The sequence below is a fragment of the Lagopus muta genome, chromosome 6 (genome assembly GCF_023343835.1).
Source record: "Lagopus muta isolate bLagMut1 chromosome 6, bLagMut1 primary, whole genome shotgun sequence".
Taxonomy (NCBI): Eukaryota; Metazoa; Chordata; class Aves; order Galliformes; family Phasianidae; genus Lagopus; species Lagopus muta.
In genome coordinates this window covers 22,467,680-22,493,824 of record NC_064438.1, presented here as the reverse complement: position 1 = coordinate 22,493,824, position 26,145 = coordinate 22,467,680, and the positions used below count along the sequence as shown (strand labels likewise).

At 35.9% G+C, this 26,145-nt stretch overlaps 1 protein-coding gene across 1 annotated transcript in view; it reads right to left on the bottom strand.

Annotated features, from left to right (window-relative positions):
* Positions 1–26,145, bottom strand: part of FUT8 (fucosyltransferase 8) — an 83,838-nt gene that overhangs the window by 4,170 nt on the left and 53,523 nt on the right. The window contains exons 4-10 of the mRNA XM_048947928.1: positions 24,798–24,913; positions 24,508–24,673; positions 18,365–18,479; positions 11,595–11,832; positions 7,033–7,279; positions 5,087–5,263; positions 84–234 (exon numbers count right to left, since the gene is read on the bottom strand). Of these exons, the coding sequence (XP_048803885.1) occupies positions 84–234; positions 5,087–5,263; positions 7,033–7,279; positions 11,595–11,832; positions 18,365–18,479; positions 24,508–24,673; positions 24,798–24,913 (1,210 nt within the window). The remainder of the gene's footprint in view (positions 1–83; positions 235–5,086; positions 5,264–7,032; positions 7,280–11,594; positions 11,833–18,364; positions 18,480–24,507; positions 24,674–24,797; positions 24,914–26,145) is intronic.

The following is a 26,145-nucleotide window of genomic DNA, read 5'->3' as shown; positions in this document are numbered from 1 at the left end:
AGACCAAGATAACAGAAGCAAGAAGAAAAGGAAGATTCAGAATCAGTACATACATTCTATATTGTATTTATAATGCAGTTTACCTGGGATGAAAATGTACAGACCAGGAAGTCTGCCTGCGACAAGAAGTGGATATCCAGAATGACACCTCTTAGGGAGTTCTCAGTGTATCGATTATGAAGTCCAGCTGACCAAGATATGGAGTTATCACTGATAAATTCATAATTTGGATACCTATGAAAATATAATACACTGTTAACTGTAGCGTCTGGTGTTGTTAAGAAGCATCATCTTGCTGCTATAAGATAAGACAGTTAATGTGAGTCACTCCTTTGCACTCTAGAATATTACTACTGCCACCAAGCATGCCCTCAATTGATCAAAAGGAACTTAAGAAGAAAGCCTAAGACATCACTGTAAAATACGAGGAAGTGGATGCTGTTTTCTGTTAATCCTACTGATTTTACATAAAATATACACACATTTTGCTTTCTGTACTACTAAGTGGAATAAAGGACTGTCCTTACTAAACTGTTTCTGTTCATTAAGGTATTTTTTATTAGATACTGATTATGATGCCTTGCAAGAGAAGTAGTCACCTCTAAAGGGCCACATTAAATAAATAAATCTGAATTTAAAAGAAAATTGTTTTTCCACAGTTAAGATTGTGTGGAGAACAGATTTCACAATTTACTGTTTAAAAGGAAATGAAGGAAATTTAGAACTTTGATATGTGAAGAAAGGTGTACTGACACAAAGAAATTAGTAATTAAGTCCAAATTTTTTAATTTGAAATATGAATTTTAAAAATATTAAGTGAAATCAAAAGTTTCTAACATGTAACAACAACTTTGAGAAAAAAAAAAAAACAAAACATTTTTGAGAACCTTGAAAAAGAATAGTCTTTTTCAGAACAGTTTTTACCCTTTACAAGGGAACTGAATGGCTGAAAGTAGCACGGTTTAAGCAAATTTTCAGTCAGTCTCCAACCAAAAAGAAGTTTTATATGAAAAAGTCTAGATAGATGCAACAAAGATAATTACACTGCTGTTACAAAATTGTATTTCAAACCTGAAGTGCAACTTGTGTCACTAACACGCCAACTACAAACTGGCATGTTATGAAGCTAATTACAAAACAATTTAGATACAGATACAGTTTTCAAAGTTATAAACTCATTGCAACTACAAAGCACATATTACATGAGGTAGTAAATTAGCTTATACCACACTTATAAGAATTAATCTTAATGGGCTTAATAAAGAAAATCAGAATATAGAGCAGGCTCTAATGCTACAGTAGCCATAACTTACACCTGTAACTAGATCTTTCAAAGCCTGAGAAAGTGGTGCTTAACATTTCTTAGAATCAGGAGGATTACACTCAGAGTTCTTGGAAAGTTTCTGAAATTAACACACGATTTTATATTCAACAACATTACATACAAACTCTTGATACATGGTAGCCATAATTACGAAAATGTGTTGTACAAATATGCCTAATTCCATTTTTCACCTAAAGCTATAGAAAAACTGTTTCCAAAAGTTAAACAGGAAACAATAGGCTTTACCACCTAATGTTAACTAGCCATAACTAACAAATCAGGACATCAATTGCAGGAGTCAATCAAAAAGATTTATTAAAACTTCCTCCTCGGCTGAAATAATTTGAGAAATAATTTGAACATATTTTTAAAGTAACTTAACCAAATTTCATCTTCCCAAGAGAATCACCTGCTCTAACAGTAAATCAATGCATCTATGTTAAGTTTCTTTCTGAAATCTTTTCCTAAAGAATCTGTGTTTTTTTACGAGCAAACAGTCAGTCCAGTAACTTGATAAAAAGAAAAGTGTTGTTTTGGATATTGCTTTAAAAAACCTCATCTATTGTTTTGTGCTTCTAACAGCAACATTAAAAAAATCCCTCTTATACCACAGACTGAAATACAGAATCTGAAAGTAAAAGGGCTTCACAGTAGGTTGCTTTATCATCAGAAACATCAGAGACTTCAAAACATCTTAAACTTTCATAGAAAGATTTGAAGTATGACTAATGTTACTATGCACCTTGGGGTACTGAAAATACTGAAAATTGATTTTATAAACAGCACCTGTTTCTTTAAGTTATTTCAAATTTAAGGTTCACTGCACCCCAAAATTACCTATTCATTATCTTACATATACAGTTAGATAATTTCCCTTCCTCCTTTAATTCAGGAAATGGTGTTCAAGTCACTTTTAAATCTGGACTCCGTTTCCATTTTGTAATGTTGATTCTAAATCGTTTAGCCATCAGAATTCAACCCATTCCTTGAACACAGTGATTCCAGCCTCGTACTGATCTACTCACATACTTAAGTTTTCAAAGAAGTATTTTTTGTACCCCGTCCAGTTCCCCATCCTAATGCTACGTTCACGCTTGGAAAAAGAGGATTCCTTTAAACATCCTAAAATGTGAGTGTAATAGCAGACACAGGCAGCCAGAGCAACGAGTCTTCTAGTCCTGAATCCTGTTTCCAACCAGGCTGAAAGCACAGCATAAAGAAAAACAGAGTAACTGGCCAAAGCTTATATCTTCATAAGCTTAGCCACATGTGGCCCACAGTCTGCCTCCAGCAGGTGAGGTTTAATTCTTCTTCCCACTCACTATATATAATGCTTTATACTCAATTTAAAGTTATTCTTACCACAGTAACTACAAAGAACAAAGAAAATGGAATTTCTAAAGCTCTACAGGTAAAGTGCCTCCTATTTGCTTTCCCATCTGTATGTCACAATTAATGTGATATGTACATTGCGAGATTTTGTGTATTCTTTTTTTCCTTTTTAAACAGAACTCCGGCAATGCCCATTGTAAGTATTCATGAGGTAAATGAAAAATGAATAATAAGATGTCAGCCTCTTACTGACAGAATCATCTATACACAGTATACATCCCTCAAACGGATTCGTATGTAAGCTAGAAAGGTGTTGAATATGGTTCCTTAATACATCACAGGCATGTTCAGCTGCAGTATTTTGAACACTGTACACCTTAAAGAAGATGCTGTCAATAATAATGTAGACCAGAAATACATACACTAGAAAATCCAGGAGTTTGTTATTGAAAACCATTAGATCAGCTAAAGAACAAACATTTTACAGCAATCCTATCTATGACAAATGTCATAACCTCTGCTTACCAGAAATTCTCAAGTACTTTTATTCCATAATCACTACAGTTAGTCTCTAACCATCTTGTTATACATCATCCTAAATTTGAAAACATACTTTGTTTTTCAAATGTGACTCCAAAAAAGGCAAAAACACTCATAAATGCTACAAACTGAGACTACTATCTCTACTGCCTTTCTTACCATACTTGTACTGTGCAGATATCTAACTGCAAGCCAGAACAGTACTGCTTTTATGGCTATGAATAGTTTGAAATATTTTTCTTGATATAAAGAACATACTTGTGTGTATGTTAGCAGGATTTTCATTATTTAAATTCCAATACTGTTTGGTGGACAATCACTCTCACGTAGAGACAGAGCTTCTTCTGCACCCAATATCAAATCCAATGTAAGTTATTCAAATACAATGGGACAGTTGCTTCTATGAAAGCAATGTTACTAGAACTTTATTTGTTTGGGGTTTTTTTTGTTTCTTTCTTTGTTTGTTTGTTTTTGGTCAAATGTAATTAGTTTGGTTCCCAGGAATAGGGGGGAAAAAAAAAAAAAAAAAAAGAATTGAGCCAAACCAGCTGCAAAACTATTAACATTAAATCAAAATTCTCCTGTGAGGTTTAGTATCTGCAGATTGGGGTGATATCTTTACATTGTTAATGTATCTTACTCACAGACTTAAAGCATACAGTGCTAAGGATTCAAAAGTTGAAAACAGGAAAAAAAAACGTCTAAGATTGGTAATGAAGTATCAAAGGTGTTATTCTAGAAACAGTAATCAAAGTCATTTACGACCATGTAATTCATTAAATATTACAACCTAACTTTTGTATTACCTGTCTTTTCATTGTTCAGATCTGCACTTTAAATGTTACGCTACCCTAATTGCTGCTGCTATGGTTCTTGTCTGTATATATACAAAAAATAAGATGGATTAGATTTCCATCATATGTGGCACTGTATATATTTCATTTAGTTTTTTCTGACTTCCCCAATTTTAAGCAGCAGGTTTTTATAGATGTAAAATAGAAATTGCACAATTGAAATACACAGGCTTGCAAGGCTGCAAATAATTCCTGTTAGAAAATAAGTTTCCTATTCCTTGCATATACAAAGAAAATTCAGAGGCTGCATTATGAATAAATGAATGCATGTGTGTACTGACAGGTTTGAACAGTTACATTTGCTATACAAGTTAGCGATGTCATATAGCTAGGAAAAGTTTATCACAGCCATGTTCTAGAGAGCTATTAGACAAAGAGCAGTAAAGAGACCAAGAATCCCATCTACATAAAAGACAAACCTTACATTTATTCATGGATAGAACGAAAAAAAAGAAACAAAAACATATTTTACATAGTGAATATGTATAATTTTTTTTTAAAAAAGTCACAATTTTTTCAACTAACTTTTAAAAATTCCTCTGGCAACTAGAATCATAGAATCGAGGAATATCCCAAGTTGGACTCAGTGATCTTCAAGGGTCACGTCCAAGTCATGGACCATCTACTCACAAAAAGGTAGTGTTTGGACAGGTGAAATTTTTTAGCATATTAACTAGTTGGCAACTTTATTTCTAAATACTTTCTTTTAATATGCATGTTTTATTAGAAGTTTGGTGTGTTTATATTACTCATATTTTACTTCTCCTTTAGAGAGTTGGTTGGGTTGCTTTTATATAGTCAAAGATATTGCTAAGCTCTCCTAGAATTAAGCTTTAAATCTATGCATACTTGGGGAAAAAAAAAAAAAAAAAAAACATCCATGAAAAGAATTTCTAAGAGAAAAATCAAAAGCACAGGAAGTTGAAATTCTTTACTGCATAAAAGATCATAAAACAAGACCTGCGCCCACAATAGCCAGAAACTGTAAACAGTAATTAGAAGGAACCAACTGTAAGATAATCATAGTTCATCTTACTTGGATTTGGCCTCCTGCAATAACGAAGGGTCATCTGTAGCCAAATATACTCTCTTTTTATCAACATGCATTCTACGAGCAAGAAGTTCAAACCGCTCTTCAACATGCACCATATATTCTTCAATGGGATGAAACGCTGCTTCTGTTCCTACTTTGTCTGTCCTCCGAACATGAACGCTGGAACAGGAGAGAAACTAGGAATTCAGAATGTAAACACAACACATACTTAAACAAGTGAAATCTTAACTTTAAATTTCATGCCTATGCTGCAGATTGAATCCGTTCATTAAACAAGGAATGATTAGAAGTCATTGATAGCCATCACGACATGCTGACTTGAGAAATTATTAACTGCAAGATCTGAAACATATATCAGACTTTTTAACAACATAAAGTTTACTGTGAGCCTCCTCTTGAATGTAATATAGGAAGGCTGCTCTGAAAGTAATGCCTCCTAATTTAATGTTGGGCCCACAATGCCAGAGGCAGATGCTGGTGGTATGGCAGTAGAGGCTGAACCTTCCCACCAATATTTCATTACATGTTGTTGATGTGAAACAGATGGCAGCAGAAGGGCAGTCTGACAAAATGGTGCCTGACATGAAAGTACGTATGAAGCAAATCCATATTACTGAATTCCTCCACATAGAAAAAAATGGCACCCACTAACACTCATTAATGCTTGCTGAATGTTTATGGTGACCAAACAGTGAACGCAAACACAGCGAGGTAGTGAGCAATGCATTTCAGCACTGGGAACAGTGGCAGTGGGTCATCTCTGCTGGTTCAGATTTTTATGCAAGTAGCATGCGGGTTTTTGCTCATCACTGGTGCATAGCTAACGGTGGTGAATATGTTGAAAACTAGTGTTTCATAGCTGAGAATTTGCTCTATCAAATAGTGTTAACACGTCCTTTTTATCTGTTGTAGTTTCCATGGAAATAAATAGGAGGCATTAATTTTGGAGCAACCTATCTTGTAAAGAACGCAGGGAGCAACTGAAAGAAAAAAAAAAATGAAGGAGGTTCAATTAAAACATACTGAGTATTTCTTACTGACAGAAATTATCAAGCATAATGCTTGTTTAATACATAAGCAAATAAGCAAAATAAGAATATTTGCATCATAGGTATATTGGGACACCACTATAAGACAGGGTTTGAATAAAGGTAGTTAAAATACATCCTCCTCCTACTCTTGAAACCTAACAAGTCTTAAGATCTGCCAGTTGAGAAGTAGCCTATCAGGTCAATGGTCAAAAGCCAGTTAAAGAACTAATATTTGGACAGAACTACTATATATTAGAAAAAGAAAGATGAAGTATGAAAGAAAAATAGAGTAAAGGAAGCAGCAGCAAAAACTGTCACATCACAAGACAGTAAAAACCTCCCTTCCACAAGCTGTTCTTCATTGCACATAGGTACCTTCCTGCTCCCTACAGCTCCCCATACAGTCCTTTCCAATCCATAGATGCTGCTAGCAACAATTAAAACATCAGCAGAAAAGGCACACACCATGATCAAGTGCAGTCAACAAGACAATTAGCAGTGGATTGCAGCATGTGAAGTGTACACTTTTCCCCTCAATGATAAAGGTTACAATCACTTTAGAAGAAGACACAGATAGAAAAGCGTCTGGAATATAAACTGTAAGGCAATTACATGAATGTAATTCAATGTTACATTTCTAGATATCAAAGGACATTTAATTCTTCTACTGAACCTACATCTATTTCCAACAACAGCAGGACAAGAAGAAAAGGAATACTTGCGATCAATTTGTATTATGCACAGCTTACTAATAATGATGACTTAGTCAAAAAGTACCCCCCTACTCCCTCAAAATACTTCACGCTCTTGGAACACCATTATAAAAAAAACTTATGAACAGGAATCATTGTATACATATATTAATGCACAGACAAATAAATAAAACTAAATACCCACCCAATCACAGGATGTTTGAAACCGAGTTTCCTGGTGGCTTCCTCTATTTCTTTTTCAAGCCAAGGCTGTGGACGAATCAAGTATTTGACAAACTGTGAGACCCACCATACTGCAGGATCCCCGTGTACACGAATTAGCCTATCAGCCAGGTCTTCAGGGACAGCCAATGGTAAATAAGGTGGCCGTGGATGTAAGCTGTCAACAATGGGGAGCTCCACCACCTGTACATCCTTATCATTAGCCTCACCTGTATTAAAATACATACCAGTACATGTCAGATAGTTTACTAATTAATAAGCTTTATCACTGCCTTGTAACATTTCAAACATATCAGCTAAACAAAAGCTTCAATTTTAAAAACATTGCCAAACCCATTCTCTACCTTCACCAGAACAGAATTAAAAAAAATAAAATAAAATACAACAAGAAAAACACAATTTTAGGCTAGATTTATTTATAAACTGAAACTATCTATTCTACTAAAACAATGTTGAAGGTCTTTGAATTCTCAGCAGCTGTCAATCAATAAAAGCTAAGAAGTGTTTCTGTTCACATATTTATACCTGTTTTTCCTTTTCAGTAAGACCAGAGCATTATTGTGGAGTGAGGTTTACTTGACTATAACTTGCTATCTAAAATGCTTAAATTCAGTTGCTTAAGACAAAAGTAGAGAAATTGTTTAAGGCCCAAGAAACTGTTAAAAAAATAACTACATAGTTTTACTTTTTATCTTAAATGTAATTTTTCACTCACCTTCAACTTCCTGAATACATTTTAGTAAATTCCAGCTTTTCTAACATCAATTAGAACGACTAATTTAGAAAATAGCAAATAGAATTTGCTGTTCTACTGACAGAGACAATTCTTGTCTTGAAGAACCTAAGCTATGAAGGTAAGGAGCAAACTAAATAGATCAAGGAAAACAACCAAGTACTACAGATGTATGTGACTTACTTACATGTAAGAATTCGTTATTTTTAAATACCAACTAAAGGAGAACATACAGATGTTTTAGACAGAACTTTCTCTTAAGACTAGATTACCCTTATATGTGTCTAAATAGCTAATCTTTATCCTCTGTCTTGAATTATACATATAAAATTATTAATGAACTTATACTTTAAAAATTATAGTTCAATTAATATTTGAAAGATGACACTAAGAATGAACAGCTCTGACATTCTTCCCCTCTGGGCAGCACTGCCTTAAAACAATTCATCCGTAAAACCATACCTAGAGGCTATAAAGACAATATTCAAATGAAGCTGCAGGAAACTTTGCTTCAGGTTTCCTGTTTCAATTCATGATTCATCCTAATGGTTTGCAGGTCTTATTGGAGAACACACCATTATTTAAGCATGCAAATTGTATCGTCCATCGTGTACTGCAGAAATAACTTCCAACTCTATTGTGACCTGTCTTTAACCTGATTTAATCTGTTTTTTTCTTCTGTTTATTGTTCCTTTATTTTTACTACTTAAAAATAAAAAATAAAAAAATAAAAAAAACCCGCCTCAGTTAGTTTATAACCCTTCTTCAATGTATTATTGGAGAATGCAACCAGGATGTCACAAATCAGCAGGTAAAAATGAGAAAGAGGTCTACCCTTTTTTCAGCATATTGCAGTGATAACATAAAACTGCAATTTTGCAGTTCAAAATTTTATTGCTAAAAACATCCTTTTAAGATACTTTTAGTTTTGAGTCTCACAAAAGAGACAATGACACACAGGATGGCCACAGTCATCAAAATTCACAGAAACAGTTAAAAACTGGAATCCAAGGATTCCTACATTGTTAACCCAAAAAATAGTTTTCAAAGCTTATTACAATAAAGTATTTATTACTATAAAGTATTTGTATAGTATTTAGTATAATGAAATGCTGGAACACACCAAACATTTCACAGGATAGAAAGACAGATGCAGTGAAGGGAAAAACTTTTTTTTTTCCTCTTTCCAGCACTGATGTTAACTTCCAACCCCAGTGATAAGCTCAGAGTTCTCTTGAAATACAGCGTAACCATGTGCATGTCAGAAATGGAATATTTCTTGTGACTCTAGGATAAAGGCATCAGGCTTGTACATTTGATCATTCTTGCTGATATATAACCTTAAGCATCATTGAAAATCTATAGCTAAGGTGCCTGTCAACAAGAAAAAAGAACGAACACAAGGGAAAGAACAGTTTCTGTCAACTCAGGATCTAAAAGCTTTGATTGTTAGTCCAAAGAGTAAACTGTATATAGCCATTATGGCACTGGGGTAGTACTGGTCTGGGGATGTCATGCTGTACCACCTGCATTTCTAGAGGAAAAAACCGTATGCTATGAAAACATCTCATTAGCGTCACAGTCTCTTATTGACAGATGTAGCCTATACAATTCTTTGTTGAAAACCTTAACATTTTTCAGATGTCCCAAAGCCACTTTCACTGCTGCCAACCACTTCCTTCTTGATATACTGGAAAGAGAGTAAAGAACAGTGTTCTGACATTCCCTTACTGAATCTATAGGCCCAACTAATATTAACAATCAACACTATCAGTTATCACAGAATCACAGAATCACAGAATCACCCGGGTTGGAAGGGACCCCAAGGATCATGTAGTTCCAACCCCCCTGCCTAGCAGGGCCACCAAACATACACATTCAGATCAGGTTGCCCAGGACCCCGTCCAACCTGGCCTTAAACACGTTCAAGGACGGGGCATCCACAACCTCCCTGGGCAGCCCATTCCAGGGCCTAACCACTCTCCTAGTAAAGAACTTCCCCCTAACATCTAACCTAAATCTTCCCTCCTTCAACTTAAAACCATTTCCCCTAGTCCTGCTGTTGTCAGCCCTTTTGAAGAGTTTACTCCCCTCCTGGGTGTAGGTTCCCTTCAGGTATTGATAGGCTGCAATGAGGTCACCCCGCAGCCTTCTCTTCTCCAGGCTGAACAAGCCCAACTCCCTCAGCCTGTCCTCATAGGGGAGGTGCTCCAGCCCCTTGATCATCTTAGTTGCCCTCCTCTGGACCCTTTCCAAAATCTCTATGTCTTTCTTGTACTGAGGGCTCCACACCTGGACACAGTACTCCAGATGGGGCCTCACAAGAGCCGTGTAGAGAGGGACAATCACCTCCCTGTCCCTGCTGGCCACCCCTCTCCTGATGGAGCCCAGGATCCCATTTGCCTTTCGAGCTGCCAGAGCGCACTGCTGGCTCATATTCAGTCTCTAATTATCTATCCTAGATACTAGTCTCTAGTTATCTATCCTTAAGCAGAGTTACTGAGCCAAAATTCCTTTCTGGAGTAAGAGTATCACACCGTGCGCTAAACTAGTGCTGACAAGTAAAAAGGCTATAACCAGAAATGCAGCACAGCATCTTCCTTACTTGTTTCGCACTGTTAACTGTTTTTGTCCATAGGTTAACCCATTCTCTACCCATTGTTAGAATATCTATTTATCTTCCAGTTACTACGTGGCCTGTAGTTGTTATTAATATGACATACTACCAAACTTGAAATTCTACTACTCTAACTTCCATGATGAAGACATATCTCTAAACCTACCTATTTTTAATATGAAGAGTCTTAGAGTCTTAAAATCAACTGTGTTTTCCTGCACTTACTTAAACCATTACAGATTACTATTTTAACACCATTTGGAGGGGGAGTCTATAAAATCCAGTTTTAAAAGCTCACAGTTGTTCACATAAAAGTTACCTGTACTGAAAATTAACATAAGAAATTCTTTCTAGTGTTTAGCATAAATTCAGAAGGAAATGCCAGTCATCTACACTTACACTACAGCTACTCAATTTGACAAATACAAAAAAAAAGTTTTAAATATGCAGGGAAAACTACAAAATTATGCCGATGGTTTTCTAGTCTGTTCTGATGTTGACTGGAAGAATTTTATTAAAATCAATGCTCTGTTTTCTTTGAGATAAAGCTATCTGATCCTTCAAACATGAATGCCCATCTGAATATGCAATTGCTTTTTTTTTTTTTTAACTAGCAAAATGGTTCAGCCCAGAATAGGAAGGATCAATGTATGGATCTACATATAGCAAGACCTTTAACTTTGCTATTATTTTTACAACTTGAAGTTTGGTTCAAGTCAGTTTAGTTTATATTAAAATATATTTCAATATGGTTTTTTGTATGTGTGTCAATTTCCACTGACCACATTTTCTTCATATTTACGTTATTTTTATACTTCAAACATGCTTTATTATTTTAAAGTTTATCAGCAACAGCTTCTACTTACATTTCAATTCCCACAAAAATTGAATTCATATCTGGCTCATAACACATTGGCAGACTGATGAAGGATTATATTTAAAATCTGAAATTTTTATTAAAAAAAAAAAATCTCTGCCAAAGCAGTAGAGTCCTCTTAATAAGAATGTTAATTTTTCAGTAGAATGAATAAATAAAATTCAAACGTTTATGCATACAATTGCAGCCATTGTTACTGTGGTTCACATAACATTAAAGGAAGAGTTACCAGAATAGTCCTACATGATAGAATTTGCAATAAATAAATAAATAGAAGTTAAGTGAGTTAATTGTTACCTGACCAGTGTCCAGTGGTTGTACCAGATCTGTCAGTACAGGACTCGCTTACAGGTCTAAATACAGTCTCCCAACCACCAGTAGCATAGCGCCAATTCTGAGACTCTAAAATGAGCGTTCGCTGAGTGCCATAAGCAATCATGAAGCAGTAGACTACATGATGAAGTTGACAACCATAGCCACAGCCTTTGTTAATATTACAGACAAGTTTCTTAGCTTTGCTGCAGTCCTTTGGGTTCTGTAAATATGGATGAAAAAGTAAAGTTGAGGAGCAGATATACACAAAGACATACATGCTTTTTTGTGAAAAACTGACAAATGTCATAAATCACACAAGTCATCCTGCTATAATACATCTCATTAAAATGAATGAGCAAGCTTCAGCTCCATGAAAATTTTATGCAAGATTTTCACAGTGAATGTGAACTGGTATTGAGCATTCTTCACTATCTTAATATACAATTCTCACTATCTTAATATACAATAGAATATCTTCAATCAGTTTCTCACTTGTAAATCTGTTGGAAGAAGCTAATACTTGTATTCAGAGTTTACATACAACCAACATGATTCTCTAATATTTGTACACAACATTCACATATAAGCAACACTGTTCTCAGTCTTGGAATGGTCTTTTTTTTTTTTTTTTTTTTTTTTTTTTTAATTCTTTTGGCATTCTTCTAAGTTTTTATTTCTCTTTCAATGTCTACACGTAACATTGAAAAAAAAAGAAAAGAAAATTCTCAATTCTCCAGGCTACAGAATAAAACATTTATTAATGGACTGCTTCCCACACTAATTTACTAAACACCATATTACAAAATTACAGATTACAAAACAGACAGCTGAACAGATTGATAGAAGATAGTACACACTATCAGTAAAATAATATACTATACTTCCAAATGTGCATGGGATGTGAATGCTAAGTATATTTAGATATATCAATTACTAAATATTTTTAGGTATTTGAATGAGATGGAAGCAAAATCTACGTAAGTTTTCCTTTCTGTAAAACAGATTTCTGTATATATTTGCCCTTACATTCTCTCAATACACTTCCACATTCCAAAATGTTTTCTTTTCCCCTATAAAATCTCTAGGATGTAAACTTAGTTTTCAGTTAAACTGTGAGAATACTGATATTTGGAACACGAACAGAAACTTTCTTGCACCGCTCCATCTTTAAATAAAATTTTCAGTAATTCAAGCTTTACAACAAATCAGGTCTTTCCCACATTCAACAAGTACCTTTTGGAGAACAGCATTCTTAAAGGTAATTTGAATAATCCAAGACCTAAAATACTTAGCAAAAAAAAACAAAAACAAACAAAAAAAAACTTGGGAATTCAACTACGAAGGAAACAATTCAGATCTGAAACACAAACATCACCATCTTACTTTAGGATTTCACTTTTCTCATTTTAAGGGAGAAGCATCTTGGGTGGCCCGCTAAATGGATACAGTTGAACTACCACGCAAATAAAGGGAATGTGCTGCTATCTTGCACCTTGTAAGTGCTGGGAGATTCCAGCTCCTTCTTTCCCAGAGAAGTTGTACAGGAAATCCAAATGCCCTTGTATATCTGGGTTACAAGGAAAGTGATAGATCCAGGTTTCCTCTACAAGAAATCTATCACCGTATTTTTTTCTTATTACTTAACAACCTTTGTAATGAAGAACAGGCCATTAGCAGAGTTACAGAAGTATGGCTGACATCTTTCCTGCAGCTGGGAAATAACGTATTACATTGCAGCCCTCAAAACTGCTTCAGTACTCACAGAAATAATAGTGTTTAGTCTTGGATTTAATTAACATTAATTGATTTGCTTGTTTGAAGGAATAACCTTGAGCAGCTTCTTTTAAATTACTGACTTAGGCTGTTACTTTCTCTTACTAAAAATAGCTCTCCTGAATTCATTTAAAAATTATTTTCACAGAATTTTATCTAAGATATGCTAAACAGGAACCAAAAACCTTCAAATAAAGTTATTTAAAGTTATCTCTAGTATCTGTGATTCACCAGAGAAAGTCTGGCACTACAAATCTTTACAAGAAGATTAATGAAACTGAAGTGAATTCCACACTATCAGGATTGACCGCCTCAAATACTTAAGCCTTGTTAAATTCAACCTTAGCTTGGCAAGAGCAGCACAGTACAACTCCTTTAATTTTAGCATGTCTTCTTAAAAAGAGACTAGACTGCTGTACCCCACTTGCTTTCTCCATGGTAATATTTTGTAGATGCTTATACACCACATGTCCTTCTCAGTTCTCTTAGACTGAAATCTATTTAGCCTTATTTCTTGGAACTATCCATTCCACATATTTGATCATCCTCTTCAGGTTTTCTAGTGCTATCACATCTCTCCTGACACAACAAGACTGGCACTGCACAGAATATTCACAATGCAGATATTGCTGAACACAAATCATATTTTCACAGAATTATAAATCCAAAATCTTATTACTCAACGGTATTTTCAACTGTATTTGTGTCTGTATGTGCTAATGATTGCCTTCTCTCTTGTACATAACTGTAAATTCAGTGCAGGTGTCTGTAATCTATAGTTTTATTATCACATAAGAGGTAGTGTAATTGGATTATGACTTAACAGCATGAAATGCTTCTGCATACTTCAATCTCAGAATTTTCAGTACAGGTTTTGCAGAATACTCGTGGTATTAAAGACATATCTGCAATAATTGATCTAAAATACAACTATTTTTGCCTCAGAAAATGAGGAAAAATATAAATTATATAAGTATATAATAAATGATAATAAAAAATATAATTAAAATAACAGCAACGAAGGAAAAAAAAGCAAGAGAGAGACCTAACTCCTGGAAGGTATTTGTATAAATAGATAGAAAAACATGGAAAAAGTTTTGATGGAAATTATACCTATATTGGGAAACAGACACCACTGAATGGGTATTTACTTCTCCCCTAAACAAACTGCAATATTTTAAATGGAATCACCAGCAAGAATGGTGAGAACAGAACAGATCGTGTTTCTAGTCTCGTATGTTCTATGTAAATCAAAAGACTAAATAGCTTTAATGGTCTCTAGCACATTAATTCTACCACAAGTTCATTCACTGTTTCTTATTCTTATGGGCCCCTCACTGCAAGAAAGATATTGAGGCCCTGGAACGTGTTCAAAGAAGGGCAACGAAGCTGGTGAGGGGTCTGGAACACAGGCCATATGAGGAGAGGCTGAAGGAGCTGGGAATGTTCAGCCTGGAGAGAGGAGGCTCAGGGGAGACCTTATTGCTCTCTATAACTTCCTGAAGGGAGGTTGTAGTGAGCTGGGGGTCAGCCTCTTCTCTTGTGTCATTAGTGATAGGACCACGGGGAATGGTTTCAAGCTACGCCAGGGGAGATTCAGGCTGGACATGAGGAAGTATTACTTTTCAGAAAGGGTGGTCAGGCACTGGAATGGACTGCCCAGGGAGGTGGTGGAATCACCGACCCTGGGGGTGTTCAAGGAAAGACTGGATGTTGTGTTGAGGGACATGGTTTAGTGGGAGCTATTGGGAATAGGTGAACGGTTGGACTGGGTGATCTTTTAGGTCTTTTCCAACCTTAGTGATTCTATGATTCTATGATTCTATTCCTGATGAATGAGTAAAATGAGTAAAACAAAAGCAGTCCACTAAATTTGTAAATCAATGAAGGACAATGAAAAACCATAGTGCTTTCCTATTGTAACGTAGATCCAAAACTAGAGTTTGTTGTATTTTCACTTCAGATTATTGGCATACAACAGCAGCAGTAAAAAATCAACTAAAATCACAGAATCACAGGGGTTGGAAAGGACCTCAAGACTGTGAAGTCCCACTCTCCTTCTAAAGCAGGTTGCCTAGTAGTTACACGGGAAAGCATTCAAGTGGGTTTTGAATACCTTCAGAGAAGGAGACTCCACAACCTCCCTGGGCAGCTTGTTACAGTGCTCTGTCACTCTTAAAGTAAAAAAAAAAAAATTCCTCACGTGCAGATGAAACTTTCTGTGTTTGAGCTTGTGCCTGTTGCCCCTTGCTCTGTTGCTAAGCCTGGCCCCTTGCTAAGCCTGTTCACTTGACACTCATCCCTCAGATCCCCTCTCAGTCTTCTCCAGGCTGACCAATCCCAGGTCTCTTAGCCTTTTCTCACAAGGGAGATGCTCCAGGCCCCAGTCATCTTTTTAGCTCTTCGCTGGACTCTCCCTGGAAGTTCCCTGTCATTCTTGAACTCACAAATGGACACAGTACTCCAGACATGGTCTCACAAGGGCAGTAAAGAAGGAGGAAAAACAATTTCCCTCAACCCGCTGGCAACACTCTTTTTAATGAGCCCCAGGATTCCATTGGACTTCCTGTCCATGAGGGCACACTGCTGGCTCACAGTCAACATGTTGGCCATCATCAAAATTATTAGAAGTATGATAATTTGAAATGCATAGACTACATCTATACTATGAATCCAAACGTACCTAATAGTCTGACTGGTGCAAAGTAGATTGCTCTTGTTATTAAACTCTCTAAACCTCTTAAAACAGGGTAGACGCACAATAGATAAATAAAATTGCATGGTGCTAACTCTCAATCACAGCCAAAGAACTGTTTGGGAGAAAACTACTTAATAGGAGTCAAAAGCATGCCAGGAACTGTTCTAATAATTTAATAAGAATACAGAATACTATGTTCCAGTGCCTGGGAACATTCCCTGTCATTGTTTAAGTAAAAATAGTCTTAGGACTATTTCCTGGCTCCCATCTTTCACTTCTCTCAGCACTCAAAGAACCCACCGTTTTTTTTATAGCATATTCACAGAGTCAGCAGGATGAAACAGAAAAAATGTCAAAAGTGATGCTTCAATGCCTCATAATCTTCCACTGTTTTTAAGTGGGCAGTTAGTCACCAAAACATATCACAAATTAGAAAAAGTAAACACTGATATTTAACCTTCTATTGTAAGAAAAACAACTGTTATTTGTACTGTTCAAAGCTTAGGGAAACGTACTATCGTCCATTGAATCAAGACAGTTAAAAGCAGAATAGTCAAGCACTCTGCTGCAGGCAACCTCATAAACAATACAATGCTCATTGACAAACAAGTGGATTTCTGCATGTACATTTTCACTAAATTCTTTATTCCTTGATGTTACAGTCTTCTAGAGGAGAGAGCCTCACTCAAAATTTAGTGAAAATATCAGCTTTGAGTGAATGACATCAAGAAAAGGTCCACATCATCTTAGTTATCACAGACATAACACAATCTTCTATTTCCCTCTCTGTATGGTGGTACTTTTAACAGTTCCTTTACATACTGTCTTCCCCTCACAGTATAGGGGGGAGAATGAGGGACACAACAGAAATTTTCTCTATTTATTCTCTTTTTGGTATAATAACCAGCTTAGCCAAACTCTCTTGTTTATTTCATAATTATAGCATCTGCATATTCATTGATGATACAATTACTATAGTAATGTTTTTCACCTAACATACATTTTCAATCTCCAAAGTTAAACAAAATGTCATTTTCGAATTTTTCAAATTGAAAGCAAAAAATATTCTGCTAGTGGGAGATGGCACTGTAAAAATCACAAACTTCCTGAAATAGGTACGTTTTAAAAAGAGTGAAAAAAAATGAAATACTACTTCTCTAATTGTTTGCTTGCTTTATCACACATAGAACACATTATTATACTATATACAGTACTATTGAAGCCCTTGTGTAATAACTTAAAGAACAGACTTCTTTTACATGTTCTTTTCAATGGCTTGATGATGAACATCTCTGAAAAGACTGTCTTTTGGTTAAATATAAGCTCCTAGTTTTTTTTAAGTATTGCTCAGACTACAAGGAACAAACTAAATGTAGCCTCATTAAATCAAATTTATGATAATATCATCCAAATGAAGCTGCAGTCATCACTATTCACAATCATTCATCTAAATGACTTCCCAAGGAGATGTCCCAAAATTATATAGCTGTCACAGTTAAACATGTCCAGGCAAGAATGCCATACGGTACTATGATTATTCAGCAAGAAAAAATTTTACTAGGATGCTCCACATCAAGTTTCTGGTTTCTGGAATTAGGGAGACTGTTGCTTTTTTTTTATTTATTATTTTTATGTACAGTCATATAATTAGTGGAGGTGCATATCTGCAGTTTCAGACCATGGGCTGTTTTACATTCCATACTAAGCACTACACTCTTCAAAATCCTGAAATCCACACAGGTATTTTTAAACATAATTACTACAAAACACATTAATTTGCATTCAAAATACAGTCTTAGACATTTCAGTTTGGGATCATCAATCCCTACAGAATAGGCATTTTAACCTTCATAACGACTCAGAAACCTTATGCCCAGCATTGAGAATAGGCATGCAGGATAGGAGTTTGCACCTTAAGGTTTTTTGGTTTTTTAAGGCACAGAAACAAGGATAAAAATCTGAGAGAGATAGATGACACATATTTGAATGTTCCATTTAGAAGTCTATTGCTTCTCATAGATCTGATACACTTCTGCCCAGTTACAATTAGAACTGTAACCAGCAATTTCTTATTAAACTCTCTTGCTTGAAATACTGCTCTTCTGCACACACAAAATTGTTTTTGACATAAGTTTTCTTATTTCTGTTGTATGAATTCCATTAATATATAAGCATTCACTTCAAACTATAGCACAATTATTTCATTACAAAGATATAGCTAAGTGCTCTATCAAAAGAATTCTTAATGTTTCCCTTCATTTAAAAAGCATTCTCTTTTTACCTGTAAGTAAGTTATTCTCCTCTGCACCAGATCTGTTAGATCTTTGGCCTCTTTTTCTCGCCAATCTCCTGCTCCATCTGTTTGACTGAGGTAGTACAAGTCTGTCATTATTGACCTATAAACAACAATGGAAAGCAATTGTAATATTACAACACAAGAGTATTAAATGAAATAAAAGAAAAATGAGAGTTACTTCAGTTATTGCCTCAAAAAGTTTCTTCATCCAACCCCAGAATTCAAACAGCAATCAAGAAAGACACTGTTCTCCATTTAGCATATGTTCCATAACCATAAATAATTATAGTGTTACACAGGAGATGGGCTATAAATGAAAAAACATCCTGAATCATTCTCATGGACACTAGAGATGATGCTCTTTGAACATAGTGGAAGCCACAGAAAGTAAATACTGTCATGTGACCACAAAACCTAACCTTATGATCTCATGAAAGAGGTATCGGAACAAGTCCAGAATCTTTTATGTATACATATATTTACTCCTATAAAACTGTGAAGTAAACCAGGGACCAAAAAATTCACAGGTGTTATAACACAAATCATGATACAGCTGTCACAGTTAAACATGTCCCAGCATTTAACCACTTGAAGTTACAGAGACTTCCTTTGATTTTCTTGCTGGGAAACATGCATTCTTCAGTTTACAGCTGCTGTGTTCATTTGAGCATGAGAGACCATCGCTTTGGCTTAATAATACAGACTTATAAAAGGTATGGACAAATACCCATGACCAGGGTTAGTCTCCATACTGGGAGCTAATAGACCAGTGATCAGGCCCAAGATAGGAAAACACAGACAAAAGATGAATCTGAACAGGACTATTAGAGGATACTGTAGGGGCTAAGACGACAAAGATTTCAGATACTGGAGTTGCAGATATTTATTAAGTCACATTTGTTTTTTCATTGTATTTCTAACTAACAGCATAAATGGGTTGTTGCCATTTTTGCTTTCTAACACAAATTCAAATCTTGGAGGCGCTCTAAAAGTATTTTGCTCCTAGAAAATAGAATGTGTAAAGAATCAAAGAATCTGGATCGATGTTTCATCTGTCTCAAAAAAAAAAAAAAAAAAAAAATAGATTAAGACATTTTAAAGCTAGATATTTATCCTAGTCACATGACAAAAATCACACGTATCAGCATGTTAGACTGTAGTTCAATAAAAACTCAGAGGACAAAAAAATATATATATTAGTCACCAAATTGAAAGGATGCCAAATACTATTCATCAAATGGTCAGCTACCACAAAAGCCATGATAACAGCTCAAGGAGAAGAGAAGGAATAAAACATGGGTAACAAAACTACTTTGCAAACAACAGAATGCTAACATAGGATACAATCACAACAACTAGTAGTTTAACCTGTTCTTTTACATTAACTCCATATCAAACAGCCTTTCCACTGTTAAATGAAGCTGATCTCAAAGACTGTCATCCCTCTAGCAACTATAATATACTTGCAACAGACTACATTGTTCCTTCAGTAGAAGTAGTGATGCAATACTGGACTAAGACATCTGCCAAGACCAGCACCCTCGCAGAGAAAATCTTCACAATCCAAGGACACAACTAAGAAATGATGATTAGACATCAGACAGTAGAAGCACTATTGTGTTAGTAATAGTCCATTTGCATTAAGGTCAGCAAGGAACTCCAATACTACTTAGCTTAACTCACATAAACTGTCTTGAAGTCTATCATCTCTACAGAAACAAGTCTTACATATTACACAAGATCTTGTTCATAAGGAAAATAGCTACTTTGCTTCAACAGCTATCTTGTCACTTCAACATTTCTTACCCATACGTCAGCTTCCCCCATAACAAAGAAATTAGATACTGCTGTAAGTACTTAAAATTAACAATAATATTTTTCTCATACTATAATTTAGATTAGAAATGTTCAAGTCTGTGTGTACATATAATGCCAACTTAACATAAGAAATTTCATTTAGTTAAGATACATAGGCAACCATTCTTCATTACTTCAGTCAACAAAAGGACACTCAGCAACTTCTTAAATTCCAAAACAAATCAACAAGTGCACACATACTTCCAAAAGAGAAAAACATGTCAACAACCAAAACACCCAAAATCCTGTGATTCTCAGAGTGAATGACAGCATTTAATTGGCTCATTCTAAAGTTATGCTTATTTTCAGGGAAGAGGTCAGACTGTGTGTAGGGAAGAACAGTCTAGGTGGCTACTGCATATCCTGAGGGAAAAGAAAATCCCAGAGACAGCAGTGCCTCACAGGCCAAAGGCTGCACATGGGAAGGCTAGGAGTCATCTTGTAGCTTACTGAGAAAGACTGACATGACAATGAAAGAAGCAGACCTTAAAGGTGAAAGAACAAACGTACTATGGACTAGAGGCAACAAAAAAGAGCATCCTGCAACACAAGATCTTTACAGTACCCGAAGTCAACATTGCAAATACAGAGTACACAGGCTGAATACAGCCAAACATTTTTTAATGTCTTCTCTTACGTTGTTTCTTTTTGTTTTCATATTTTGAAATATCACTCCACACTTTCTTAAAAAACAAAACTAGTCACTAATTTATCGGTTTTCAATTTTTGCCTAAAAACTTCAGTCTTCTTTCAAGACCTCACCATATAAAATGCCTGCACAGATTTGCTTCTAAGACTCAACAGGCATCATGACATTTTGCTTTTGAAAAATAATTTAAGACTGCTTCTACAATAAATTTCATTTTTTTTAGAAGAAGCACAATCGTTACTGATTGTATCTTACAAACTTCTTCCAGTACTACAATGCTTTTGGACTTTCAAGTTGAGTAATGCACCTGGCATGCTATAGGGAAGGATGCTATCTAGAAGGACCTGGACAGGCTTGAGAGGCAGGCCTATGTAATCTCACTAAGCTCACTAAGGCCAAGTGCAACATCTCAAGCACAGATACTGAATGGGCAAGTAATGGCTTGAGAGCAGACTGCTGGAGAAGGATTTGGGAGTGCTGCTGATGGGAGATCCAACACGAGCTCGCAACATGCACTTACAGCCCAGAAAGCCAATCATATAATCAGTTGCATCAAGACAAGAGTAACCAACAGGTTGAGGGAGGTGATTCTGCCCTTCTACTCTGCTCTCAAGAGACCCCATCTGGAGTACTGTGTCCAGTTCTGGAGACCCCAAGAAGAGAAGGACATGGAGTAGTTGGAGCAGGTCCAGAGAAGGGCCACGAAGATGATCAGAGGGCTGAAGCACCTCCCCTATGAGGACAGGTTGAGAGAGCTTGGGTTCTTCAGCTTGGAGAAGAGCTTTATAGCAGACTTCCAATACCTGAAGGGGGCCTACAGAAAAGCTGGGGAGGAACTTTTTATAAGCACATGTAGTGACAGGATGAAGGGAACAGGAACAGAGTAGATTTAGACTAGATATCAGAAGAAATTCTTTACTGTGAGGATGGTGAGACAGTGGAACAGGTTGCCCAGTCAGGTTGCGGATGCCCCCTCCCTGGAAGCATTAAAGACCAGGCTGGATGTGCTTTGAGCAACCTGGTCAGAGGAAGGTGTCCCTACCCATAGCAGGGGGCTGGAACCAGGTGATCTTAAAGATCCCTTCCAACCCAAACCATTCTGTGATTCCATAGGAGGATTCATCTAATAAATTTCAGAGGTCTACAATGCACATTTTCAATATTTAGCGTAAGAAGTATGTGCTTCTTCACATCCTTAAGTAAAGACAGAAATGAAGATAAGGCTGTCAGACAAAAATACAGGTAACTTGCACATTGGTTTAACGAACTAGCAGTCATTGGTGTTAGAAAGAAAGGACTAAGAAAACAACTCATGCTGGGAGGCAGGGTGTATGGTAACTGTCAAGTCGTAGCCTGAACCACTCACTGATTGAGCACTGGGGAAACAACCCAGTCAGCTCTAGGAGCACAGATGAAGGCAATTCCTGCATGACCAGAAGGGGTGGAGCCTGGCTGCACCCCTCTTAGACCCCATTTAAGGGCTGACTGCCACTAGGGAAGGATTCGTGGTTGAAGATCCATCCCTCCCTTGTGGTGTCTTTCCTGCAAGCCCAGATCTTCAGAGATGGGTGAGCATCTTTCCTTTCTCTTTTAACACCATTTCATCAGTGCTAGTCCCTTTGCTGTTATGCTCCTCTATTGTGTTTCCACCACGTCAATCTTTCTAACTGTAATGGAGGGACATAAAAGTATTCTGCCATCAGAACACACATTCAAGATTCAACTGTCGTCACAGCCTAAAGTCAGCTAAGGTATATAAACACAGCAGTAGCATGTACAGAAGTTATTTGGTCTCTATGACAGATCTCAGTAAGTCTGACATTATACTATTTGCTCCAGTTTTGGCACACAGTTTAAAAGGTATGTCAGAGTCAATGGCTTGAAGTCTAAGAAGTCAAAAAGAAAATAACTCTGGAAGAAAATAAATATTTCTGAGTTAACTACTGAAACAAACTGCCTAAGGAATTAGTAGCTTATTTGTTTGTTGACTGTTTAACTGAAGACCTGAGATCTTTCAGAAAATTATGCTTTAACCAAGCACTTCTTTTACTTCAAACATACATTATTGCACTCAGCAGAGAAATAATTGGATGAAACGTAATGATCTATTTTATATAGATAATAACTCCAGATAATTGAATGGTCCCTTCTCACTTTAAGCACCATCAATCTGTGACATTTTAGTGTTTGAAAGATTAAATTACAAAATTAAATCAACTGAAGTCTTTGCCCAGACTAATAACCAAAAGCATTATTTTTAAACTATTGGTTTTAAATATTATTTTACATGACTTCCAAAAGTTTCTTACCAGGTTTTCCTTCTACTACAGTAATATTTTCAAAGGCTCATGCTTTACTACTGATGTTCAAACATGCAGGTTTCTCAGCTTTTTGGGGAGAGATACTTGCTTAAGGTAGTATATTTAATTAACTCCAAAATTTTCTTCTGACTGTTTACTAACAAGACAGAAATTGCCACTGTAATCCTGTTGGGAAGATAACATTTTAAATATAATAGGTTTACAGAGGTTTCACTGAATTTGTAACACTTATGAATTAATTTTGTTGAGGATGAACAAAACTCATAGCAAATTTTAGTATACTACAAATAGTATTTCAACAATATGGAGGCCAGAATATCAACAACATAATAATGAAAACTTTAATAAAGGTAATTTCTAATATATTCTCCATTAAGCTTTTAAGGTGGGGGGAAAAATGACCTCAGAACGATAACTAATCCTGAAATAATGATCTTACACAATTTTAAATTAATTACAATTACGTAATGATCGAATGAGCAATGTAATTTATGACACCGTGATTTGGATTTCTGATGAAAATAGCAGTGGTAACATACAGAGGTTTCAGTTGTTACAGAGTAGTGCTTACACAGAGTTATGGACTTTTCTACTTCTTGTGCTACCCTGCCAATGGGAAAGCTGGGGATACACAAGGAGCTGGGAGGGGACACAACTAGGACTTCTGACTCAGACTCAAAGACATTCCATATCATATGGAGTCAGCAATAAAAGCTGGGGTGAAGAAGGAGGTGGGATGTTCAGAGTGATGAGGTTTGTCTTTCCAACAAACTGCTGCATGTGCCACACCTGATTTTCCTGCAAGTGTCTGAACATCAGGGAGGAAGTAGTGAATTAATTCCTTGCTTCACTTGCTTGCACTCACAGCTTTTGCTTTACCTAGAAAACTTTTATCCTACAAGTTCTTACACTTTTATCTTTCCAATTCTCTACATTCCACCTTGGCAGAATGAGCAAGGGGCTGTACGGTGCTGAGATACCTGCCTGCTGGGGTTAAACCGAAACAGCATACATGCACATGCATAGATGCAAGTGAAAAGCAACATTTGGCACCTGAGGCCCAGGTCTTTCAATTAAAAACTGAAGCTAAAGAGCCACACTGTAAGCTGTAGTAACATAAACTGAATATATAATTTACACCCCCCACTAAATTATAATTTTGTTCTCATGCATCAGACATGCTATTTTAGCCCAAATATCAGAAACTTATCCAAATAAATTTTTAAACAGTACATCAGTATTTTATTTAAATCAATCCATAGTCCTTCCACTATAAATGCAAAAGCAGCTAATAAAAATACCTTTCCTGATGCCCCAAATCAGACAGAAATTCATCTATGCGCCTCTGCAGTTCATTTCCTTCTAAATTTTTTAACTTCTTTAATTCACTCTGGAGGAAAAACCAAAGTTCTTTAGCCCCATTTTCAATCCTTCTTCTTAGTATTTCATGGTCTTTTCCAAGGCCTCCTATTAAAATCAGAGAGGAAAAAAAAGAAAAAAAACACATCAGCAATTGTTAGAAAACGAAAACATTTGTGACATGGAATACCAAAAAAAAATTTCAGAAGTAAAAGAGAACTTATCTACTAACCATCTCCTGTCTGCTTCTTATAGTTTTCTATCTGCTCTTTGGCCTTTAAAAGTTGCTCCTCTAAAGCATGTACTTTTCCTGCAGCTGGTCCCTGATCAATGGGTCCATCTGGTATCCTAGGACATACAAAATAAAGAAATATGATTTATAAACAAGTTACATGTACTAAATTTTGTGTGATAATTCATCTCTTCTCTGACTTTTGTTTCATGTTAGTTTACTGTTCTTGGCTTTTATTTTTCTTTTTAACTAGAAAAAAATCAAATATATAAACATAAAGATATTGAAACCTCAAAGACATGAAATAGAACAATGCATAGCATAGCTGCAGCACATAGATTCAACCTTGCATTACACTATGCTGTTTACAAGACTTTCCTTCAGATACAATATCAATCCAAGGTCCTTCTTAGGAAATCAGTATTTGCAGCAGCTTAACTCCTTTTCTGATAGGAATAACCAAAGCCATTTATTGGACTGACAGGCACACAAGCAAAGGCTAATTCAGGGATGTGCCTTTAGAAGATTCAAGTTCTGACTACATTTTATTTTTTAGGAAAAGTACATTCAGCTCTTGAATGCTGGCTACGTATTTCTAGAGAGCCAGGACTCCCCCATAGCAATTCCACTTTTGAATTAATTGTCCTACATATATGATTTCAATGTGTTTGTTTTTTGTTTTTTTAAAGATTCAGCACAAGATCCTAGCTTCTTAAATGCACTATTTTGAAAATTTTTCATGACTGCACTTAGCTCAGTGACTGGTGACCTAAAGCAACACTAGCAAACGCAACATCCATTTGTGAAATCTCTGGTGTGTAAGCGCAAGAGAAATATGGAAATACAGATCCTGAAACCTGTGAGTCAGCCTATCAGCCCTTAGAGTATTACAGAGGTTTGCTTATCATCTCAAATTGAATCAACAAATTAACAAACTGAAACTGTTGAAGAATAGAAGTTAGATGATATCGTCTATGTGCTTCATGAATTAAAAATTGAGGGAAAATAAAAACCCTTTTTAACTACGCAGAAATGAAACCTCTGGTGGATCTGAGCATTAAAAATTACTCCATTTTTTACAAAACTTTTGTAAAAGATGACCCTGAATAGGAAAAGAAGAATGAAAATCCCTAAAATAATAAAGAATACAACCTTGGAGAACACAAAGATGATTCCTCATTATCACCAAACAGTGTGTGATCATAATGAGATACTCTCTCCACACATACATACATAGTTTCAAGACAATGAAAGATCTTCTGCCAGACCAATGATGCCTCTTGCACAGAGAAAATGGAGGCTAGAAGGATTTATCATCACCCTAGAACTGAAATTACATCTCAGTAGA